Raw genomic sequence first — 18,525 nt, 5'->3', positions numbered from 1 at the left:
ATGTGATGTCTTCTCTCAACATCACCGCCCGTGACAAGTTGGAAGTCTGACCTTCCGCCAGTGCGCATGCAGGGATTGAGGAGCGCAGCGGCGCAGACGACGGCAGTACACGCGGAGCGACACTAGGGGCGGAGTTTGACCTCTCAAGTCTGCAAACATCACTAATCCGCGTCGGACGTTCTGGCACAGGCCATCACTGGCCCCGTTAGCCCACGAAAGGGACGGATTTTCACTGAAAAACACCGAATTATCGAGCGGCTCTGTCTGTCGTTCTCACGGAGGCTCCGGCTGCTGTTGCGTGCGCGTAGGAGGGATCCGGGGGAAATGCTGCACTATGACAGATAGTGCGCTTCATGCATGTGGACATATCGGCGGTCCATTCTGGGCAGTTTCACTCTGCGGAATCGGAGGAAAGTGGTGGGGTTTTACGCGTTGACAGTCGGATTGCCCTGCGCTTTTACTGAGAGACCGCAACCAAGAACCCGCTTCCCTAGAATAAGGTGAGTCGGTCCTTTCCCCCCCTCCCCCGATGCCTGAATGCAAGTTGCGGTATATTCGTGCTACTGTAGCTGCTCGCACATGTCGCGTCCCCGCAAAGGCTGCTGCTGCTGCTGCGCCCGCTCGGCAGGAGGAAAACAACCAGGAATGCTGGTGTGCTTTTTCCTGAGCCAAAGACGGGCTCATGTTCGACCCTGCAGGCCCACACGGGCTCCATCACATGTCACAGTGCACAGACGCGTGTGGAGGTTGAGATGTGCGCGTACGTTTACACGACGGCACTGTTATTCTGCGGGAAAGGCGCCTTTAAAGGGTTTCGTTGTGGTGCAAAACAACAACAGACGCTTTCCAAAGTTGCAGGGCTTTTTCTCCTGTCATAATGGCAGATTGATGCCTCCATGTGTATTTCAAATAAAAACACATGAAGCCTCGGACTGCAGGAGAATTAATGCCCTTGGCTCTGCGTGTTTACTGCGTGACCTTTGCTATTTTATGAAGATTATCTCGAAAAGTTGATCGAACCGAAAAGGAGCTTTCAGATCTGAGCAGAGCTGCACATCCGCCCCAATAAGGAGCAGAGGAGAAGTTAAGGAATCAAATGATCTTATACAGAGTTCTCACGGTTTAGAAAAAAAAGAGAAAAATATTTCAATACAAAAGAACTGATAGGAATGTCACCCAGCTTTTGATTGAGGTGTCAAAACTAAAACGCTGGCATGCTTCTCTTCCCCAGCAGCAGAGAACATGCGTGCTTGACCTCTTCCCATCATTTGCTCGCAGGTTTTGCCATTGCGAGTCCTGAAAGGCCTCTCTGCGGCCGCCTGTGGCTGATCCTCATCATGTTTTCCACTAACTGCTCTAGAGGTGCGTGGGGATGAAATGGAAGGAGCCCATGGCCAGACCAAACCACCAGCTCCCACCCACCAGTATGTCCAGCCGCAGCAAGTCTCCCCCCAAGTCTGGAGAAGGTACCGAAGGATTCATCTTCAGAATCCAGTCATATCATCTATCACAGATAACATAGTTTTTCCTACTGATGCACGTTAAAACTGGAGGATTTCTTCCTTCTTTTTTTTTCTTCTTCAAAATCAGCTGCAGGCTCTAACTCCAAAACATGGGTTAAGATGTTCAAGAAACCTGGGAAAGGCCTGAAAAAGTCCTACCAGCCTGGGAGCATGATGTCTCTGGCTCTCACCAAAGGCTTGATGAACGAGCCAGGGCAAAACAGCTGCTTCCTTAACAGCGCCGTTCAGGTGGGAGGGAGCACTTCCGGCTCCGGAAAACTCACAAATATTGGCCCAAACTGTGGTGTTCCCCTCGTTGCGTGTCCTTCATTGAGATGCCTCCTGGAGGTGTCATTTGCATGGTTTCGGGGTTCAAACCACTTGGTTCTTTTCTAACAGGTACTTTGGCAGCTGGACATTTTCAGGAGAAGCTTGAGGCATCTCTCAGGCCACTTCTGCCTTGGCGACGCCTGCATCTTCTGCGCTTTAAAGGTTGATTCCACTCTTGTGACAGAATGTGGCATTATTAGGTGTAGATGTGTGACTTTATAAAGCCCTGGAGGCAAAAGAAATAGGTTAAAAGTCAGTTGGTGATGGCCGTTTCCTCTTTTTTTTTTTCAGAGTATCTTCAGCCAGTTTCAGCAGAGCAGGGAGCGCGTGCTTCCCTCCGACAGCCTCCGAAACGCTCTGGCTGAAACCTTCAAGGACGAGCAGCGCTTCCAACTGGGCCTGATGGACGACGCTGCCGAATGCTTTGTGGGTCAACGATGTGCCTCCGATTCATCGTCAAAGCCATAGTCGCCGGCGTTTATCTCTCCTCAGTGCAGTGTGACAGTGAGGGTTTAAAAGAAGCAGAGGAGAAAGTGTTTCTCTGTTCTCTCCCTTCTCTCTCCCAGGCACATTCAGACCCCTTTAGAAGCTTAAATTTGTTGTAGCTGCAACTGGAAAATGTATAATTCCCTTATTTGGCCAGTTGAGCATCTTGGTTTATATAAAAAACGCTTAAATTCCACTTAGTCTTCTGCACTTTTATGTATCAATTTCATCTGAAACCATCAAGTTCAGATGATGAACAAACCATCAGTGACTAGTTTAAAGAGTTCCTTCAGCTTGGTTGATGACCGTGTGTGTGCGTCTGCTCCGTTTCCTCCAGGAGAACATCCTGGAGAGGATCCACCTGCACATAGTTTCAGATCCCACCACCGACAGCTGCTGCTCCAAATCCTGCATCACTCACCAGAAGTTTGCAATGATGCTGTATGAGCAGGTAGCTACCACCCATCCATCCCTCTGTCCGTCCATTTTAATATCACGTGTGTTCAAATACGAAGTAGCTGGAAATCAAACAGGTTTGTTGCTTGTTTGTTCTGCAGTTTGTGTGTCGATGTTGCGGCGCTTCTTCGGACCCACACCCTTTCACGGAGTTTGTACACTACGTCTCCACCACGGCTTTATGGTGAGCACTTTTCACGACGGCGAAACTCAGTTTGATGAGAAATTGAACACATTTGCCAGTAAAGGGCCCTCAGGAACATTTGGAGTCACTTGTGTCCGCGTCAAGGACGAACAATGGAAGATCTGGGACCCTTTTTCCACATTTGTTTTATTGAGCGCTCGTGTCACCCGCAGTCAACAAGTCAACCGCATGTTGGGGAAGAACCGACCAGACATGTTTGGAGAGTTGCTGCAGGCAGCAAACAGCACAGGCGACCTCCGAAGTTGCCCGGTACGTTATTTCTATAACTGAATATCACACGCTGGTAAATGTGGTCGTCATTTTGCTGAAAAATCGACAGGAATTGATAAGATTTGTGCAGCAGTTTGTTCCTGTGACAGCTCAGAATGAAATAGTGTCGGGAGTTGGGGGATATAAATAGTGGCCAGACTTGTCTTCCCGTCACTCTGTTGATGTTGGGAGCTTCTTGGCCTGCCTGCACAAATACTGCAGACAGTCTCAGACACAAGCCAACGGTTCTGGCTGACGTTGAGGGGTCATCGTGTCAGAAGTCGTCTGGGTTTTCATCATACAACCCGAATATTAAACCTTCTCCAGTTTTTAACGCTTTCAGTTGTTAAACAGGTAAATCTTGACTGATGGCAACAAACTTTCAAGTTTGAAATGGCTGTTTTCCCCTCTTCCTCCTGGTTTCTCCTCTCGTCCTCCCTCTGTTCTGCAGAGCGACTGTGGCCAGAGCATTAAGATTCGCCGGGTGCTCCTGAACTGTCCAGAGATCGTCACCATTGGGTTCGTGTGGGATTCCGAGCAGTCTGATCTCACCGACGACGTCATCTGGTCCCTCGGCCCTCGTTTGAACCTGTGCGGGGTAAATATGGATGCTGTCTATCGATCCATAATTGAACCATAAATTATGTCAGCCGTGCAGTGCCTGTCGTCCACCACTAGGGGCACGCAGGGTGGGGTTAACTGCATTAGCAGAAAGCTTTATTTACTTTCTTTCAGCTCTTCAACCGCGTTTCTGATGAAAACGCCAAGCGGTGTGAGCTGCATCTTGTAGGCATGATCTGCTTTTCCAGTAAACATTACTCAGCGTTTGCCTACCACACCAAATCTTCCAAGTGGATGTTTTTTGATGATGCAACTGTGAAAGAGGTTTGGATTGTTGCTATCAGTCAACTCTATGTCCCCTTTCTATCCTTATATGCTTCAGTGACTCACTTTTTCCCCAGATTGGATCCAAATGGAAAGATGTAGCCTCGAAATGCATCCGGGGGCATTTTCAGCCACTCCTTTTATTTTACACCAACCCTGAGGGGTCCCCGGTGTCGAATGAAGACGCACCGAGACAAACCACCATGTGTCCTCGGTACAAGGCTCAAGTGAACGGTGACGTAACAGGTACAGCAGTCCTATATCTACCCGCAACTAACCGCAACACCAGTGGGGGCGATGTGGAGCATTGGAAGAGCTATGGCAATGACAGCGTATGATGATGACAGCAACAGTTCAGCTCTTAATGAAGCTGAGAACATCTAAACTTGGGATGAACTCATCCATTAAGATAGCAACACGGTCCATAAAAATAACATTTACCAAGGTGATCAAACTCTGTTCTCCGTGTTCTAAGTCTGATCCATTTGGTCCACATCCCTTTAAATTTCTCTGATTGCAGTTTTGTGTACAATGTTAAAGCCAAAGTGCCCAAAATTAAATCAGAGCAATAAATGCCACAGTAATATGGTTTCCAGACACCCATCCTTATTTGTAAGCTTATTATTTTATATTCTGCTTTCCTAAATCCCTCAGCTATATTATCACGTAAGTGAAGCTTTACTTGTCTGGGTTGTTTAACTATAGTCTTCTTTTAAAGTTTCAAAACTCTTCAAAAGGCCCTTCTGTTCCAAGCAACAGTAAACTATTAATCCTTTACCCACCCAGGCTTTAAATCTAGCGTCTGACCTGTTTGGAAATGAACTCCATATCACATGTGTTCCATGAATTTTCCACCAAGTCATTAAAGCGGTTTTAATCCAGGGATTGTTGTCATCATTAAACCTTTATTAGAACCCTTCAGAGGCAGGCCTACATCATCTCCCTCCTCTGTTTCTTTCCACCTTGCCACCTTACTCATTTGGCTGCATAGTAATAATCTTTTAAATATGGTACCACCCCCCCCCCCCCCCACCACTGTTTTTGGTTCTTGTTTTGTACCATAAATTGTGCAGGCAGCAAACAGCTGTGCAGAAACGTTATCTTATGATCACAGCATCAGTTGTGACGCACTGTCAAATATTAGGAGGCCGCGGTATCCGTTCACGTCACATCTGATAGCGTCACTTTGCAAATGATAGTTTTGGTTTTCGTTGGGATTACGCAAGTTCGGCTGAACTGCAGAAAGATTGTCCTGCCCCCTGTGTGCTGCCTGGAGCGTGGCATGAGGATGATGTCTCTGTTGCACGCAGATTACCGCCCACGCCTCCCTGCATAATCCCCCCGCTATGGCCAGGCGCGCTCACTTTTCATTCCTCCCTGAAACAATTCCAGGTTTAGCCTCTAATAATGTTTAAATTTGCCTGTTTCTCGCTTGGTTTTGGGGTTTAGCGCACTGATTATTGCTGTAACAGCTTGAAAACTCTGTGTAAGTATCCAAGGTAGTTTTCTCTGTCAACTGGACTGGGTTTTCTTCTCTTGAAGACGTTTCGCCTTCTATCCAGAAGGCTTCTTCAGTTCTGAAATCGCTGGGGAGAGAGCTTGAGAATATATAGCCCCTGGACCATTTGCATGCTAATGATCTGGGTGGTCACCTGAGAGTCGTTAGCAGGGTCGTTGGTCGGGTCGTTGACCTAGTTTCTGTTGAGATGTCTCCCCTTTGTCTGCTGGGTCACATGGTGATGAGTCACTGGGTCTCTTGGAATGGTGTGAATGTTTGTTTTGCTGTTGGAAGGAGTGGAGGACTGCATTGTATGTGGGTGATAGGAAGTGCCTCAGGCCACCACCCCTGTTTAAGGATGGTTTCTCCAATTTAACATGGATAGCTTCCTTGACCCCCCTTTCGAACCAGCGGTCTTCTCTGGCCAGTATCCGTACTTGGCTGTCCTCGAAGGAGTGCCCACTCTCCTTTAAGTGTAAGTGGACTGCTGAATCCTGACCCGAAGAGGTGGCACGTCTGTGTTGTGCCATTCTTCTGTGTAGAGGTTGTTTGGTTTCCCCAATGTACAGTTCCTTGCATTTCTCCTGGCACTGTACAGCATAAACAACATTACTTTGTTTGGGTCTTGGTGTCTTGTCCTTTGGGTGTACTAACCTCTGTCTGAGGGTGTTGCTGGGTTTGAAATGAACCGGTATGTCGTGTTTCTGGAGGATCCTCCTAAACTTCTCCGAGACTCCAGACAGGTAGGGGATGGAAACGCTGCGGCGTTTGTTTCTCTCCTCCTCTCCTTTGCTGAGGTCTTGCTTTCTTGAGGTTTTGGTGAAGGCCCAGTCTGGGTAGCCACATGTTTTGAGAGCTGTCTTAATGTGGTTCTGTTCCTTCTTTCTGCCTTGGGATGTGGTGGGTATTTCCCTGGCCCGGTGTTGGAGAGTTCTGATCACTCCCAACTTGTGTTCCAGTGGGTGGTGAGAGTCAAACTGGAGGTACTGGTCGGTATGTGTAGGTTTTCTGTAGACTTCGATGGTGAGATTTCTGTCCTCAGTGATCTTGACTGCGCAGTCCAGAAAGGCCAGACTGTTTCCTTTTACCTCTTCCCGGGTGAATTTTACATGCTCGTCTGTTTTGTTGAGGTGATCGGAGAACGCTTCCAATTCTTGTATTTGAATTTTGACCCAGGTGTCATCCACATACCTGAACCAGTGGCTTGGCGCAGTTCCTGTGAAGGATGTCAGGGCCTGGGATTCCACCTTCTCCATGTATAGATTGGCAACTATAGGGGATACTGGTGAGCCCATGGCACAGCCATGTTTCTGCCTGTAGAAGCCTTCTCTGTACTGGAAATAGGTGGTGTTCAAACACAGGTCCAGCATGGTGCAGATTTGGGCCGGTGTTAAGGTTGTTCTTTCTGTAAGATTCTTGTCCAATAGAAGGTCAAGATCACTGAGGACAGAAATCTCACCATCGAAGTCTACAGAAAACCTACACATACCGACCAGTACCTCCAGTTTGACTCTCACCACCCACTGGAACACAAGTTGGGAGTGATCAGAACTCTCCAACACCGGGCCAGGGAAATACCCACCACATCCCAAGGCAGAAAGAAGGAACAGAACCACATTAAGACAGCTCTCAAAACATGTGGCTACCCAGACTGGGCCTTCACCAAAACCTCAAGAAAGCAAGACCTCAGCAAAGGAGAGGAGGAGAGAAACAAACGCCGCAGCGTTTCCATCCCCTACCTGTCTGGAGTCTCGGAGAAGTTTAGGAGGATCCTCCAGAAACACGACATACCGGTTCATTTCAAACCCAGCAACACCCTCAGACAGAGGTTAGTACACCCAAAGGACAAGACACCAAGACCCAAACAAAGTAATGTTGTTTATGCTGTACAGTGCCAGGAGAAATGCAAGGAACTGTACATTGGGGAAACCAAACAACCTCTACACAGAAGAATGGCACAACACAGACGTGCCACCTCTTCGGGTCAGGATTCAGCAGTCCACTTACACTTAAAGGAGAGTGGGCACTCCTTCGAGGACAGCCAAGTACGGATACTGGCCAGAGAAGACCGCTGGTTCGAAAGGGGGGTCAAGGAAGCTATCCATGTTAAATTGGAGAAACCATCCTTAAACAGGGGTGGTGGCCTGAGGCACTTCCTATCACCCACATACAATGCAGTCCTCCACTCCTTCCAACAGCAAAACAAACATTCACACCATTCCAAGAGACCCAGTGACTCATCACCATGTGACCCAGCAGACAAAGGGGAGACATCTCAACAGAAACTAGGTCAACGACCCGACCAACGACCCTGCTAACGACTCTCAGGTGACCACCCAGATCATTAGCATGCTAATGGTCCACAGGGGCTATATTCTCAAGCTCTCTCCCCAGCGATTTCAGAACTGAAGAAGCCTTCTGGATAGAAGGCGAAACGTCTTCAAGAGAAGAAAACCCAGTCCAGTTGACAGAGAAAACTACCTTGGATACAATGACCTGGATGACTGAGAATTTACACAGACATCTGTGTAAGTAGTTGCTTTTTAACTGTCTCCCACTTTCCATTGTAGTGCTGTTTGCTATCTTCAAGTATTTGTTTGGGAATAAATTAGATTAGGGAATAAAATAACTCTTGATTTGACTAAACCTGACAGTGATGGAACTTTAGGCATCAGGATGAAGAGTGAAACGGTTGATTAATGCTATATTATTCTGTAATTCTCTCTAAATTAAGCTGTTAAATGCCAGGTTTGGCCTACTTTGATATATAATTTACACATATAAAATACTCACTCGGTTACTGTATTGGCCAGTCACGTGCACATTGTGTCATTAGCATTTACACTTGTCAGCCGCCACTAAAGCGCCAAAAACAAAGCTCAAATTCTAGTTTCCTGCCTCGCACAGCAGCCACTCATCTGCCGTTTCTGCTTTTTCCCCTCAGTGAAACTTCCCCACGGCAGTCCCAGCAAATTTCCTGACGCTTTCACCAACAGTTTGCAGAGGCCGAACGAAATGTCAAGAAAGGACCGCGGACATCGGAAAACGGAGCTGCCGCAGCACAAAGGTAAAACGCCGCTGCTGCAGAGACAAAACCAAAGCTACAAGGGGAAAAATCAAATTGTCAATCTGGCGATCCGTGTTTGCTCCCTCCAGAGACGGCCCCTCCCAGATCTTCATCTCCTCACGAGAACGGTCCGAGGACAAACCCGGATCCCAAAATGAAAGGCGTGCTGCGCAAGTCCGCAAATCTTTCAAGCAAAGGGTCTCAGGAGCCGCGTGGACAGTCCATCAGCCCGCAGGCTGGGAGACACGCCCAAAAGAGTAACGCCTCCCCGAACTGTTACGAACCGGAGAGCAGCCAGGAGCAGTGGGAAAAGGTTGGAAGCGAAGGAGGCCGCAGTAAGTGCAAGTCCGCCTGGAGGCCCGTTCGGGAGGTGCTCAATGTCGACAACGTCCTGAGCGAGCTGGAGCAGCGGCGTCAGAGTCAACACGACGGTAAGCTTCCCGCCCAAGAAAGAGTCACCGCCGAAGAAACCCAAGAGCGGGGACGTGAGAGTCTACGCGCGAGAGAAGAGCGCAAGCAGATGTGCTTAATGACGATTTACGAGGACGAGCAGCGTCACGAGAGCGAGAGCCACAGCTCCGTGGAGTCGGAGATCCGGGTCAGCCAGCAGAGGGCTGGAAAACTGCGGAGTGGCCCTAAAACGCTCCTGCGCAGCGACACCTGGACCATTCAGAGGACAGAATCAGGCTATGAAAGCAGCGACAGGCTCAGCAGCGGCTCCACCAATCCTGACTCGCCTGGTGTCGATGGCTTGATGGTTAAAGATCAGAGATCCACTCCAGAAACGCAGCAGCAGAGGTAATCACCAGTGATCCCCCCGACCTGGACTCGTGTACCGGTTTTCCAATTCACCTTTCAGCCTTTGCCAGTAAAAAAAGGTTTTATGCTCCTCATTTTTTCAAATTCCTGGAGTTCCCATCCACATTTTGGGTGGATGGGAACTCCACAGTGATTATTAGGGGCAGATGATCAACTGAGGTCAGGGGCTTCTCTCATATTTGAAGGTGGGGGGGTTGATGCCAAACGCCATAGAGGTGTCGTAGGAGCTCATTCTTGGCTGGAGACCTTAATCCTTACTCCTTTCTGTCCACTGTTTGGACAGGTGATTACGAGATGTCTTTGCTTGCTTCCTGCCAGTGTTCTTCCCTCTGGATGTTTTGCCCCATGACGGCAGCCCGCTGGACTTTGACCGTAATCCTTTCTGAACTACTTGTATTGCTTTATTTCCAGTCAGCCGCAGCAGAAAGGAGACGACGCCACATCCCCCTCGCCGTCACACAATGGTAAGCTTCCTCCCTTTTATCGACGTTACTTCCTCCCTTTTTTCTTCGCCATCGATCATCTAGAACAGGGGTGCCCACACTTTTTCAGCATGCGAGCCACTTTTAAAATGACCCAGTTAAGATCTACCTACTATAAATTTGCAAAACATACATTTATTCCTAAATATATTGAGGATTCTTTATTTGAACCATATATGTTGGTGTACCACGCATAACTACATGAATCCATATTGCTCAATACAAATCTGTGCATTTTTGTGTCATTACCTTACTCTGATGACTTGATCATCAGTCATGGTGGAACGGTACCTGGACTTAATGATCTTCATGTGGGAAAAGGCTGACTCACATAAATAAGTGGAGAAGAATAATGCAGTCAAGGAGGTTGCACATTTTCTCATGTTGGGGTACTTTTCCTCTGCAAGTAAGTTCCAGAACTGTCCGTGAGCAATGCCTCTTTTACCATTTCTCCGTCTTGGAAGGATGTCTTCCCGGAACGAAGCTTCGGTGGCTGCCTTTGCTTTTGAAGTCAGCTGTGAGAAAAATGACTGCTGTTCGGACAACTGGGATTTTAGTTCCTTCGCCTTTCTCCTCCTTAGGTCGCTTTTCGGGGGGGAGTTAGCATCGTAGCTTTTATGAACAGTCCGAAAATGCCGCTCCACTTTTCCCTTTTTCGGTGAAGCCCACCTCCCGTTCCGTATGGAAATGGTACGTTTTGGGCTTTTTACTTGGTCCAGCTCCCCCACTCATTTTTATAACCTTAAGTTCAGAAGAAATAAATCGGAGGCGAACTCACTAGCTTGCTAGAACGCGCCGTGATGTGCGCATGCGCAGTGACCCCTCTGTCAGAAAAAGCATGCGATCGACCCACAGTACCTGCGATCGACCCACAGTACCTTCGATCGCGTATTGGGCACCCCTGATCTAGAGTCGCTAAAAAAAAAAAAAGTTTTTGTTTTTTTAAGCTGTCTGCTGATCGAGCCCGGTACCAGCAGGTGCACGGACTGGACAGCCTTTTATTTCTCATCATGGCCATTGGTGCAGCACATTGTGATGAGACGGTGGATTCAGGGGAAGTGCTGCACCTCTGTCTGCCCTGATTGGACTGAGAGGCCGAGGACACGCTGCCGTAGCTTTCCCATCAAGTCAGCCTAAAGCACTTTTCATTTCTAATGGCAGCACAACCTGGAAAAGGACTCTGGTTCTCTAATGAGGAAAAGTTTAAACTACCGATTCCAACTCTCGGCTTCACTGGACCGAAACAGAAGAGATTTCTTTTTTTTTTTAAAAGAAACAGCAGACCGCCTGGACGTGTTTGTGCTCTCATGGTTGAAAACATCATTTACGGACAGGCGGTGAGATGTCCGTGGGGTTTCCCTCTCAGCCAGCTGTGTAACAAAATGTTCTAATTTGTTCTGTTCTGCTCAGATTCACCCTAAAAAGAAAGAATTCAAACAAGATTTCTGACAAACCCACAGCACCACGCACGAATATAACCCTCAGCAACTGTTTTGGGTTGTATTTCACATGAGCACGCACGTCATCCCCTTTTATTTTATGATTCCCCCGATAAAGTTGACTGTGGTGATGCTAAATAAGGACTGATTAAATTCTGGGTAGATTTCTGAACTAGGACTGGCTTCTTTAACCTTGTAACAGTCAGTCCTGCCCCGGCATTAATCTGATGATAATCCCACAAAGCTTATTCAGATAGCACAGCTGGACGTGGCCCCTGGCACTGCCAAAAATATCTTCCTTTCCGATGGCGTACTTTAACTGCTGCGCTCGCTACTTTATCGAGGCTGCGCTCGAACCCAAAGCTTTTATCTTTGCACGGAGCTCTCTGGGCCAACGGCGAAGACAAAACAAAGAGGGAAAAATCTGTTTTCGTGGAGAAGACGGGATGGAGGGCGCCGACCGGCTCATCCCGCTGCTGCCCCCCCGTGTCCCAACGCAGCACATAGCTTATCTGTCATGGCTTTTTGGTTTTACTGTCTCCACTTTTCATTATTTTTGGCTTGCTGTTTGTTTGTTTGTTGGTCGGTTTGAGTCATAATTTGGGACGAGGATTAGACGGAAAGTGGCCAAAGTTTGTCAGCTTTTCAAACAGGCAAAAATGAAGACAACTGCCTTTCAGATGCACAATATGTCAAATACATGAATTTAAACGCTGACGTTAGCCTCACATATAATCCATCACTCAGTATAAAGTTAATTTTGAATATACCTCAGCTATATCCTTTTGGATTCAGGTGTGCAAACGTCAATTTTGTTCCCTACGAGCCACCGTAGATTCGTAGACACTCCTAAAACGGGGCTTGATGATTTGACGCCACCCAGTTTCATCCACTGGACCTTCGAGGGTCACATCAACCCGGTTTAGCTCATGTCTGCCTCTCTCACAAGGATCTAATCCTCGTCCTGGTTCTGACTTCACGTCTTTCTTGTTCTTCTTTTCTGGATAAGATCAAAGCGATTTCCATTTCAGTGCAGTGCACAGCAGTGATGTGTTCGCTACTACTAGAACATCTCAGTCTCAAGAATATTGCTTTGCACCGTGGCTCTTTCTTTATGTTTCCACATTGTCTCTTATGTGTCTTTTGAACACTTTTGTTTCATATTTTATAGGTAAACATCAACTCAAACCTCAGGGGAAGAACCATGACCAACTTTCACATTTACATCAAAAATGCAGTCCAAGTTTGAGGTAGTGGCCTTAATAATGAATCATCCCATTTATTTGAATATGTCTAAGCAAGGAGATTTCATACGTTCTCTATAAAAAAAACAACAACCTTTGTCTTGTAGACGAAAGTCAAAGTACACTTCTAATACCTCCAGAAAGGGAGTGTCTTCAGAGAGGGACTCCACTGGGTCAGACAGGCAGGGTGGGGAGCCAGAGCTGTCAATCTGTAGAGGGCTCGCAGAAGACAGCTCCACACTGAGGCATATCACAAAAACCAGCAGCTCAGAGTGGAACAGCTCAGACGATTTGGCGCTCTCGGAGCCCGAAGACAGAGAGAACGCGTACCGCTCCGGCGGCAGCGAGGCCGTGGCCTCCGAGTCTCCGTGTCCTCAGATAACGCTGTCCTACCACGCTCCCAGCAACGCCGCGCCGGAAACTTTCCAGCTCAGCGGCCAGCGTCAGCAGGGCGCCACGGGGGCACCCAACCCGCGCTCGTCCCTGCAGGCCTCCCCTCACCAGGGCGAAGTCAGCCACGCCGTGTTCCGTCCGCGGATGCTCCAAGAGCCCTTCACGTCCAATCCTCGCCCGTCACCTTATTTCAGTCCACACCGGAAGCCCGACATTCCGGCCCTCAGAACCTTCTCGGACGCAAGTTCCAAGTCAGGCTCGGACCCGGAGAGGAGCACGCCGTCGTCCTGCGAAAGTGAGGACAGGCTAACTGGGTGCAGAGCGGACCAGCTGCCACCGACCCAGGAGGTTTCCCTGACGACGTACTTTAACGTGGACAACTGTATGACGGAGACGTACCGTCTCAAGTACCACAACCAGAGGCCCCTTGTCCTCTCCGCCACGGTGCCGCGGACGGTGGTGATGACCGATGGCAGGGATTCGCGGCACACGCGCACTGCCACGTACTCACAAGATGTGCCAAAAGCCAGAGCTGAAACAAGTAAGCCCCTCTGAGCATGCCGAGCGAATGGTTACGGCCGCATTCTGCCGCGCCGCCGGGATGACGGGAGTTTGCCTCGTGGTATTTTTGATTTGCTACCTTTCAACATCAGATAATGGTTTCAGCATCTAACCCTCTTCCTCCTGCAGTTTAATGAAATAAGCCTCACAGACATCCCTGCCTGGTTATTGCCAACTCATTAACACTTTTCTCTTCTCACCATTTCACCTTTTTAAGCGATAGCTCAGATTAGCCGCGCCGCGGCGGTTAGCTCCTCCCCAGGATGATTTGAAAACGATTCTTCTCTGTTTCAGGCCATAATAGCAATAAACCCACCGCAAAGTGGAACCCGGTGACAGCCAAAGGACTGGACGAACGCGGTTTCTTATGAGCGTCGTCGGGCGAGACGGAGCTCGGTATGCAGTCACGACCGGATGCCAAAGAGTTTACAGACGAGACGCTCGCGTCAGGCCGAAGACGGCAGGACGGAGGGGAGTTTATTTATGCAAGCCGAGGCACACATCTGTTCCTATGTGGTCGCATCACCCGGACAGCCGACAGACGCGTGGCCTCTGCGAGGAGATTCCGTTTCCGGACGACTTTTCAGTTTGCACAAGAAGGAACGTCGGGTCTTTTTGCCCGTGTTTTGAAACTGAAACCTATTTTTGAGCAAAAATCCTGCTATATTTGTACAGTGCAAGCGAGGCATGAGCAACTTTTTGGTGGTGCGCGGCCTGACAGACGGCTTCAAACACTCTTCCTGGAGGTTAAGAAATCCCAGCGTGATGAGAGGAGACGTCATGGAATGTGATGAGAACCTGATGTCATTTATACAGTAACCCAGTAGCCAAAGTTTGTGTTTAACAGCAGCAGGTTACGGGTCGTTTTCCAGTCACTCTGTAACATCTGGGCAGCTTGGAAAGGCCTTGCAATAGGAACATACGGTATATCAGTTACTTGGTTGTGTCAGTCATCACACAGCAGTTCCAACAGTTCAATCATGACTCAGCAAAAGCCCGCAGGCTGCCCCAGACCCACCTGTGTTTACCTTTCAAGGAAATGTTCAACTTTTACAGGAAAATCACGCGGGAGCTTCGACGCCGGTATCATCGCGCAGAGACTGAGCTGATCCGGAACGGACCCGGACCTGGTGCCGCGCGGCTGGCTCAGCCCCTCAGGTCATCCAGCAGGCGGCGCCCTTTCACAGCCTTGCATCTTCTACCTTTGATCGTGCTGCTCGTTGTTCCCCTTCTAACGTCGATGATGTGATGTCAAACGCGTGTTTTCTCAGTCTTCCTCTCGGAGCAGACGGATTCCAAGGAGTCTGCGTCAGTAATAGCTGTGATGGAGGACACCTTCTCCCGTCGGTAAAACATGCATGTGGCCTTACTGCAGCTGCGTGTACAGCATAAGCATGAGCATGACGATACCGGACTTTGAGTCCGGAAAACAAATTCTATACAAGTTTATGTCGTTGTAATAAAGTCAGGTTATCAGATAGTGGTTCGTACGGGTGATTTGGAGCTTTTTCCGACACCTGAATGTCATTTCTGATCTTGCTCGTCCAAGGACGTCCCCTTTTTTGACAATGCGGGCCTACAGTTCTCCAAACTATGCATTCATTTGGGTTTGAGTTCAGGTCGCTTTGCTGGCAGATTTTTAGGTTTTTGTATTCTGAGAGCACATCGAGATCCGAGTGTGATTTTCCGATTTTAATCCTCCCCCCTCCTTCCCTTCGCATGTTTGGTTTCCACCGTGTTATCTTGGTTTGGGCATTTTCCCGCCGTTCTAACCGCACACATTCAGCACAAGTTTTCTGCGTGTGTGTGTGTGTGTGCGTGTGTGTGTGTTCTGGGATCTGCACAGTCACACCCCGACACCCACCAACACTTGATAAGAGGTTTGACACGTCCTGAAGTTTACACGCCGACGTTCTCCTGTTGTCATCAGCCCTTTTACTCCACTTAAAGAACATTTGATGCTGTTTGTGAAGAGACAGACGCGTCCATCAGGCTCATTATTGTTTGATCTTTCTACATTTGCATCTAACTGCACAGAGCAACACAAAGGAATTAAAACAGAATGATTTGAATGTTTGTCTGATCTGTCCGTCTTTCCTAATGGGATTAAATCCATTTGACCTTGTTTTTAATTCCTTCTTTCTGTTCAAATGGAATCCTGCTTTCACACGACCTGTCTTTCTTTTTCCGCTCATCTGAATTTGGTGTCTTCCTCTTTCGTACCAGTGCCTTTTCATGTTCATGAAATCTCCATTTAAAACAATTAATTAAAATTTAAAAAAAAGGCTCTTGTGAATATTTATTTTACTCTTTTTTTTTAATTAGTAAAAACTACCTATTGACTAATAGCAAAATTCAGCCCTTATTTTATCCCCTAACACTTTTTTTTAATGATAAATTTGATTATGTTGCATTGTCATAAATACAATCTCTAAAAAGAAAATTAATTACTTATGCCAACACGGTATATTTTTGTATACATGGATTCATTTTTGGTCATTGCTGACTAAATTATTCTTTGATTCTAAGCATTTCTCACTTTTTTCCAACGAAACAATGAGAGAAAAAACCACAACGTGGCCACGTTTTGACAAACGGCTTTATTCAAAATGGTATGAAAAAGACTGTACAGGCATTCACGAGAGGTCACCGGAGGTCGGAGGCGCCGGTTTCTTTAACTCCTCTTGAAAATCCTCTTTGCATCCACGCCGTCGTAGGAGTAACTCTGATGACAGACCGACAGTTTGTTTTATAACCTGCAGAACTCGCGTTCCCTGTGTTTACTTATGCAGATGTGTAAAGCTACAAACGGTGAATCCCTCCGCTTGTATTTTACCTGGATAAGCTCGTCGCCTTGAACAACTCTGGTTGTGGTCAGTTGCTTCCCATTGTCCTTCCTGACGAAAACGCCCTTCATCATGTCTCCCTCGATGGTCCAGGAACCCTGCAGTGTGAGATGTGACATAATTACAGTGACTGAAGGTTCTCCTCCTTCACAGCTTTACCCTGTGGCTAACACGCTGAATCAAGGGGGAGCCGGGTTCTGTGTTGCCGTAGCAACACGGAAGCGTTCAGACACGTTTACTTACAGACACGTCCGTCCCGTCTGCCAGGCTGTACTCGAAGGTGACGCCCAGGGTGAAGTCTATGTCCAGGTTGCGGAAATTGCTGTGCTCCTTGACGTGAAAGGTGTCTCCGCTCTGCTCGATGGTCATCTTCAGGTTGTCGTGAGCGGCCAGCTTCCTCTTGACCAAGTTAATTCCTACGCAGCAAGAAAGAAAATGCAAAATAGTCAGTGGGCCCGAGGAAGACTGTGAGGAATGTCCCTGTGCGTGTGCAGCTAGTTCGCAGGTTGAAACCTAAATCCTAACAGCTCCTGCACCTGGGTGACATAGTGAGATGTATTCAACACTCCACCCCCCCCCCTCTGTGCAGCCTTCGGCGTGTCGCTGACCAGAACCACTCACCCATTTGTTCCATGAATTTGTCGTAGTTGTCATTGCGTTCCACTTTCCAGGTTCCGTTGAAAGTCATGGTTGCGGAGTGGGCGAGCCGGACGACTGCAGAGAGGAGTGGCTCACTCTCACCCCTGTGGCTCCTTTTAAAGCACACACACCCTCCTTATCTCATCATCTGTAGTGCTGATGCAGCCTCTAGAAGCCCTATCTGCATCTCCAAGGTTTCACCGGGCAGCGCTGAGGGTCGATAGAGGATTGGGCACACTTATTTTCCCAAGGGAATCGGGCCACGTTGGGAGCCTGAGAAGCTGTGGTCTTCTGTCTCTATCACTGTTTACACAGCTCAGCATTAGCTCTTTAAATCACCACTCATGGATTTGACTGAATAAATACCCGAGCAGATAGGATGTTACACGCTTACTTTTGATGTGGTTGATGTCATCATTTTTAATCGCTCGCTCAATCAGGTTGTGCATGTGTAGTATAGATAACATGTTTCTTATTCTGACCTTTGCCACGGTTGATAAATGAGACCTTTGCTATTACTTGTGTACACAGCCATTCCAATTTATTGCCTCTCATTAAGATACTCGACTGATTACATTGTCTTACACTCAAGACTGGGTTTTGTGTCAAAGTGTTTAATAGAGATTATTAGTGCAAATAGTGGACAGTGGATTGAGTTTGGCTCAATATAGTGGCTAACATTTACTGGAGAGGGGGGGTCATACCAGTCGGAAACAGAATGAATAGAAGGATCAAATTCTCTATCTTATCAGGGTTCCATCTCATCTGTCTCATCTGTAAAGACCTTTGTTTGATCGCCACCCTCACCTCTTATCTTAACCGAGACCTTTCTACCTCAGCAGTTATGAGGACTCCAGAAAACCAGTATGTAACCGTTTAAAAACTGCTTTAACAGAACACATCAATAGAGAGAGAGCCTCTAAATATTATCCATGCAAACATTGCATTATTTCTTCTAAAGAAAGAAGGGAATGTTTAGTAAGGGGCTGCTTAGTATCCGTTCTTTCATCTTTCAAAGAAACGTTGCATCAGACTGTTGATGCGTTTGTTCATGCAGCCTAAATGATGAATAATGATGAATAATGCCATTAAAAAGCTCCAGATTTCCTCCTGCTCATCCTGTTAAAACTCGCCTGTGGGTGTCATGTACAAGGAGTTCACCGTTATGGATTTTATGGTTCTGCAGACCGACTCTGACTGACCTTTAGCCTCTGATCCAAGCGGCATACTTATTAAAACCTAAAAACACAAAAAAAGCACAACTTTTTGTGCAGATAAAAATATTGCAAGGTGGTGTGCATGCCTCCTGCCTTTCGTGGAAGCAGGCTTAGTATGGACTACAAGTAAATAAGAAACTGGACCTCACCGAAAGGTAACACTTTGGGTCCTAAATGATCTTTTCCCCAAACTGTAATATTGCGACT

At 47.7% G+C, this 18,525-nt stretch overlaps 2 protein-coding genes across 3 annotated transcripts; one reads left to right on the top strand and one right to left on the bottom strand.

Moving 5' to 3' along the window:
* The first annotated feature begins 157 nt into the window (after positions 1-157).
* usp53b (ubiquitin specific peptidase 53b) lies at positions 158-16,072 on the top strand. Of its 2 annotated transcripts, none has more exons than XR_003891693.1 (17): positions 158-500; positions 1,279-1,466; positions 1,591-1,751; positions 1,902-1,994; positions 2,124-2,258; positions 2,656-2,769; positions 2,876-2,958; positions 3,132-3,228; positions 3,680-3,826; positions 3,964-4,113; positions 4,191-4,359; positions 8,556-8,678; positions 8,768-9,476; positions 9,909-9,961; positions 12,590-12,668; positions 12,770-13,677; positions 13,911-16,072. XR_003891693.1 is itself a non-coding variant. In XM_003972003.3 (17 exons), exons 2-17 carry the CDS (start codon positions 1,373-1,375, stop codon positions 13,985-13,987), a joined length of 3,111 nt encoding a protein of 1,036 aa, XP_003972052.3. In that variant the 5' UTR covers positions 158-500; positions 1,279-1,372; the 3' UTR covers positions 13,988-16,072. The 2 variants fall into 2 exon arrangements, 1 of the variants encoding a protein (XP_003972052.3); XM_003972003.3 differs by having other exon boundaries at positions 12,770-13,596.
* Positions 16,073-16,199: 127 nt separating this feature from the next.
* Positions 16,200-17,304, bottom strand: LOC101073239 (fatty acid-binding protein, intestinal-like). The gene is made up of 4 exons (XM_003971956.3): positions 17,084-17,304; positions 16,706-16,878; positions 16,453-16,560; positions 16,200-16,341 (listed from the first exon to the last, which is right to left on the bottom strand). The coding sequence occupies exons 1-4, from the start codon at positions 17,148-17,150 to the stop codon at positions 16,291-16,293; spliced, it is 399 nt and encodes a 132-aa protein (XP_003972005.1). The 5' UTR covers positions 17,151-17,304; the 3' UTR covers positions 16,200-16,290.
* Positions 17,305-18,525: the final 1,221 nt, after the last annotated feature.

Source organism: Takifugu rubripes, chromosome 17, assembly GCF_901000725.2.
Source record: "Takifugu rubripes chromosome 17, fTakRub1.2, whole genome shotgun sequence".
NCBI lineage: Eukaryota > Metazoa > Chordata > Actinopteri > Tetraodontiformes > Tetraodontidae > Takifugu > Takifugu rubripes.
This window is presented reverse-complemented; position numbering and strand designations above follow the sequence as displayed.

Excerpts from the sequence above, each read along its gene's own strand:
- usp53b (XM_003972003.3), top strand. The coding sequence starts at position 1,373 with ATGAAATGGAAGGAGCCCATGGCCAGACCAAACCACCAGCTCCCACCC. Across the intron at positions 8,679-8,767 it reads GGAGCTGCCGCAGCACAAAG|AGACGGCCCCTCCCAGATCT; the intron begins GTAAAACGCCGC and ends TGCTCCCTCCAG. Across the intron at positions 13,597-13,910 it reads AAAAGCCAGAGCTGAAACAA|GCCATAATAGCAATAAACCC; the intron begins GTAAGCCCCTCT and ends TCTCTGTTTCAG.
- LOC101073239 (XM_003971956.3), bottom strand. The coding sequence starts at position 17,150 with ATGACTTTCAACGGAACCTGGAAAGTGGAACGCAATGACAACTACGAC. Across the intron at positions 16,879-17,083 it reads CAAATTCATGGAACAAATGG|GAATTAACTTGGTCAAGAGG; the intron begins GTGAGTGGTTCT and ends CTTGCTGCGTAG. Across the intron at positions 16,561-16,705 it reads CAGACGGGACGGACGTGTCT|GGTTCCTGGACCATCGAGGG; the intron begins GTAAGTAAACGT and ends CTCACACTGCAG.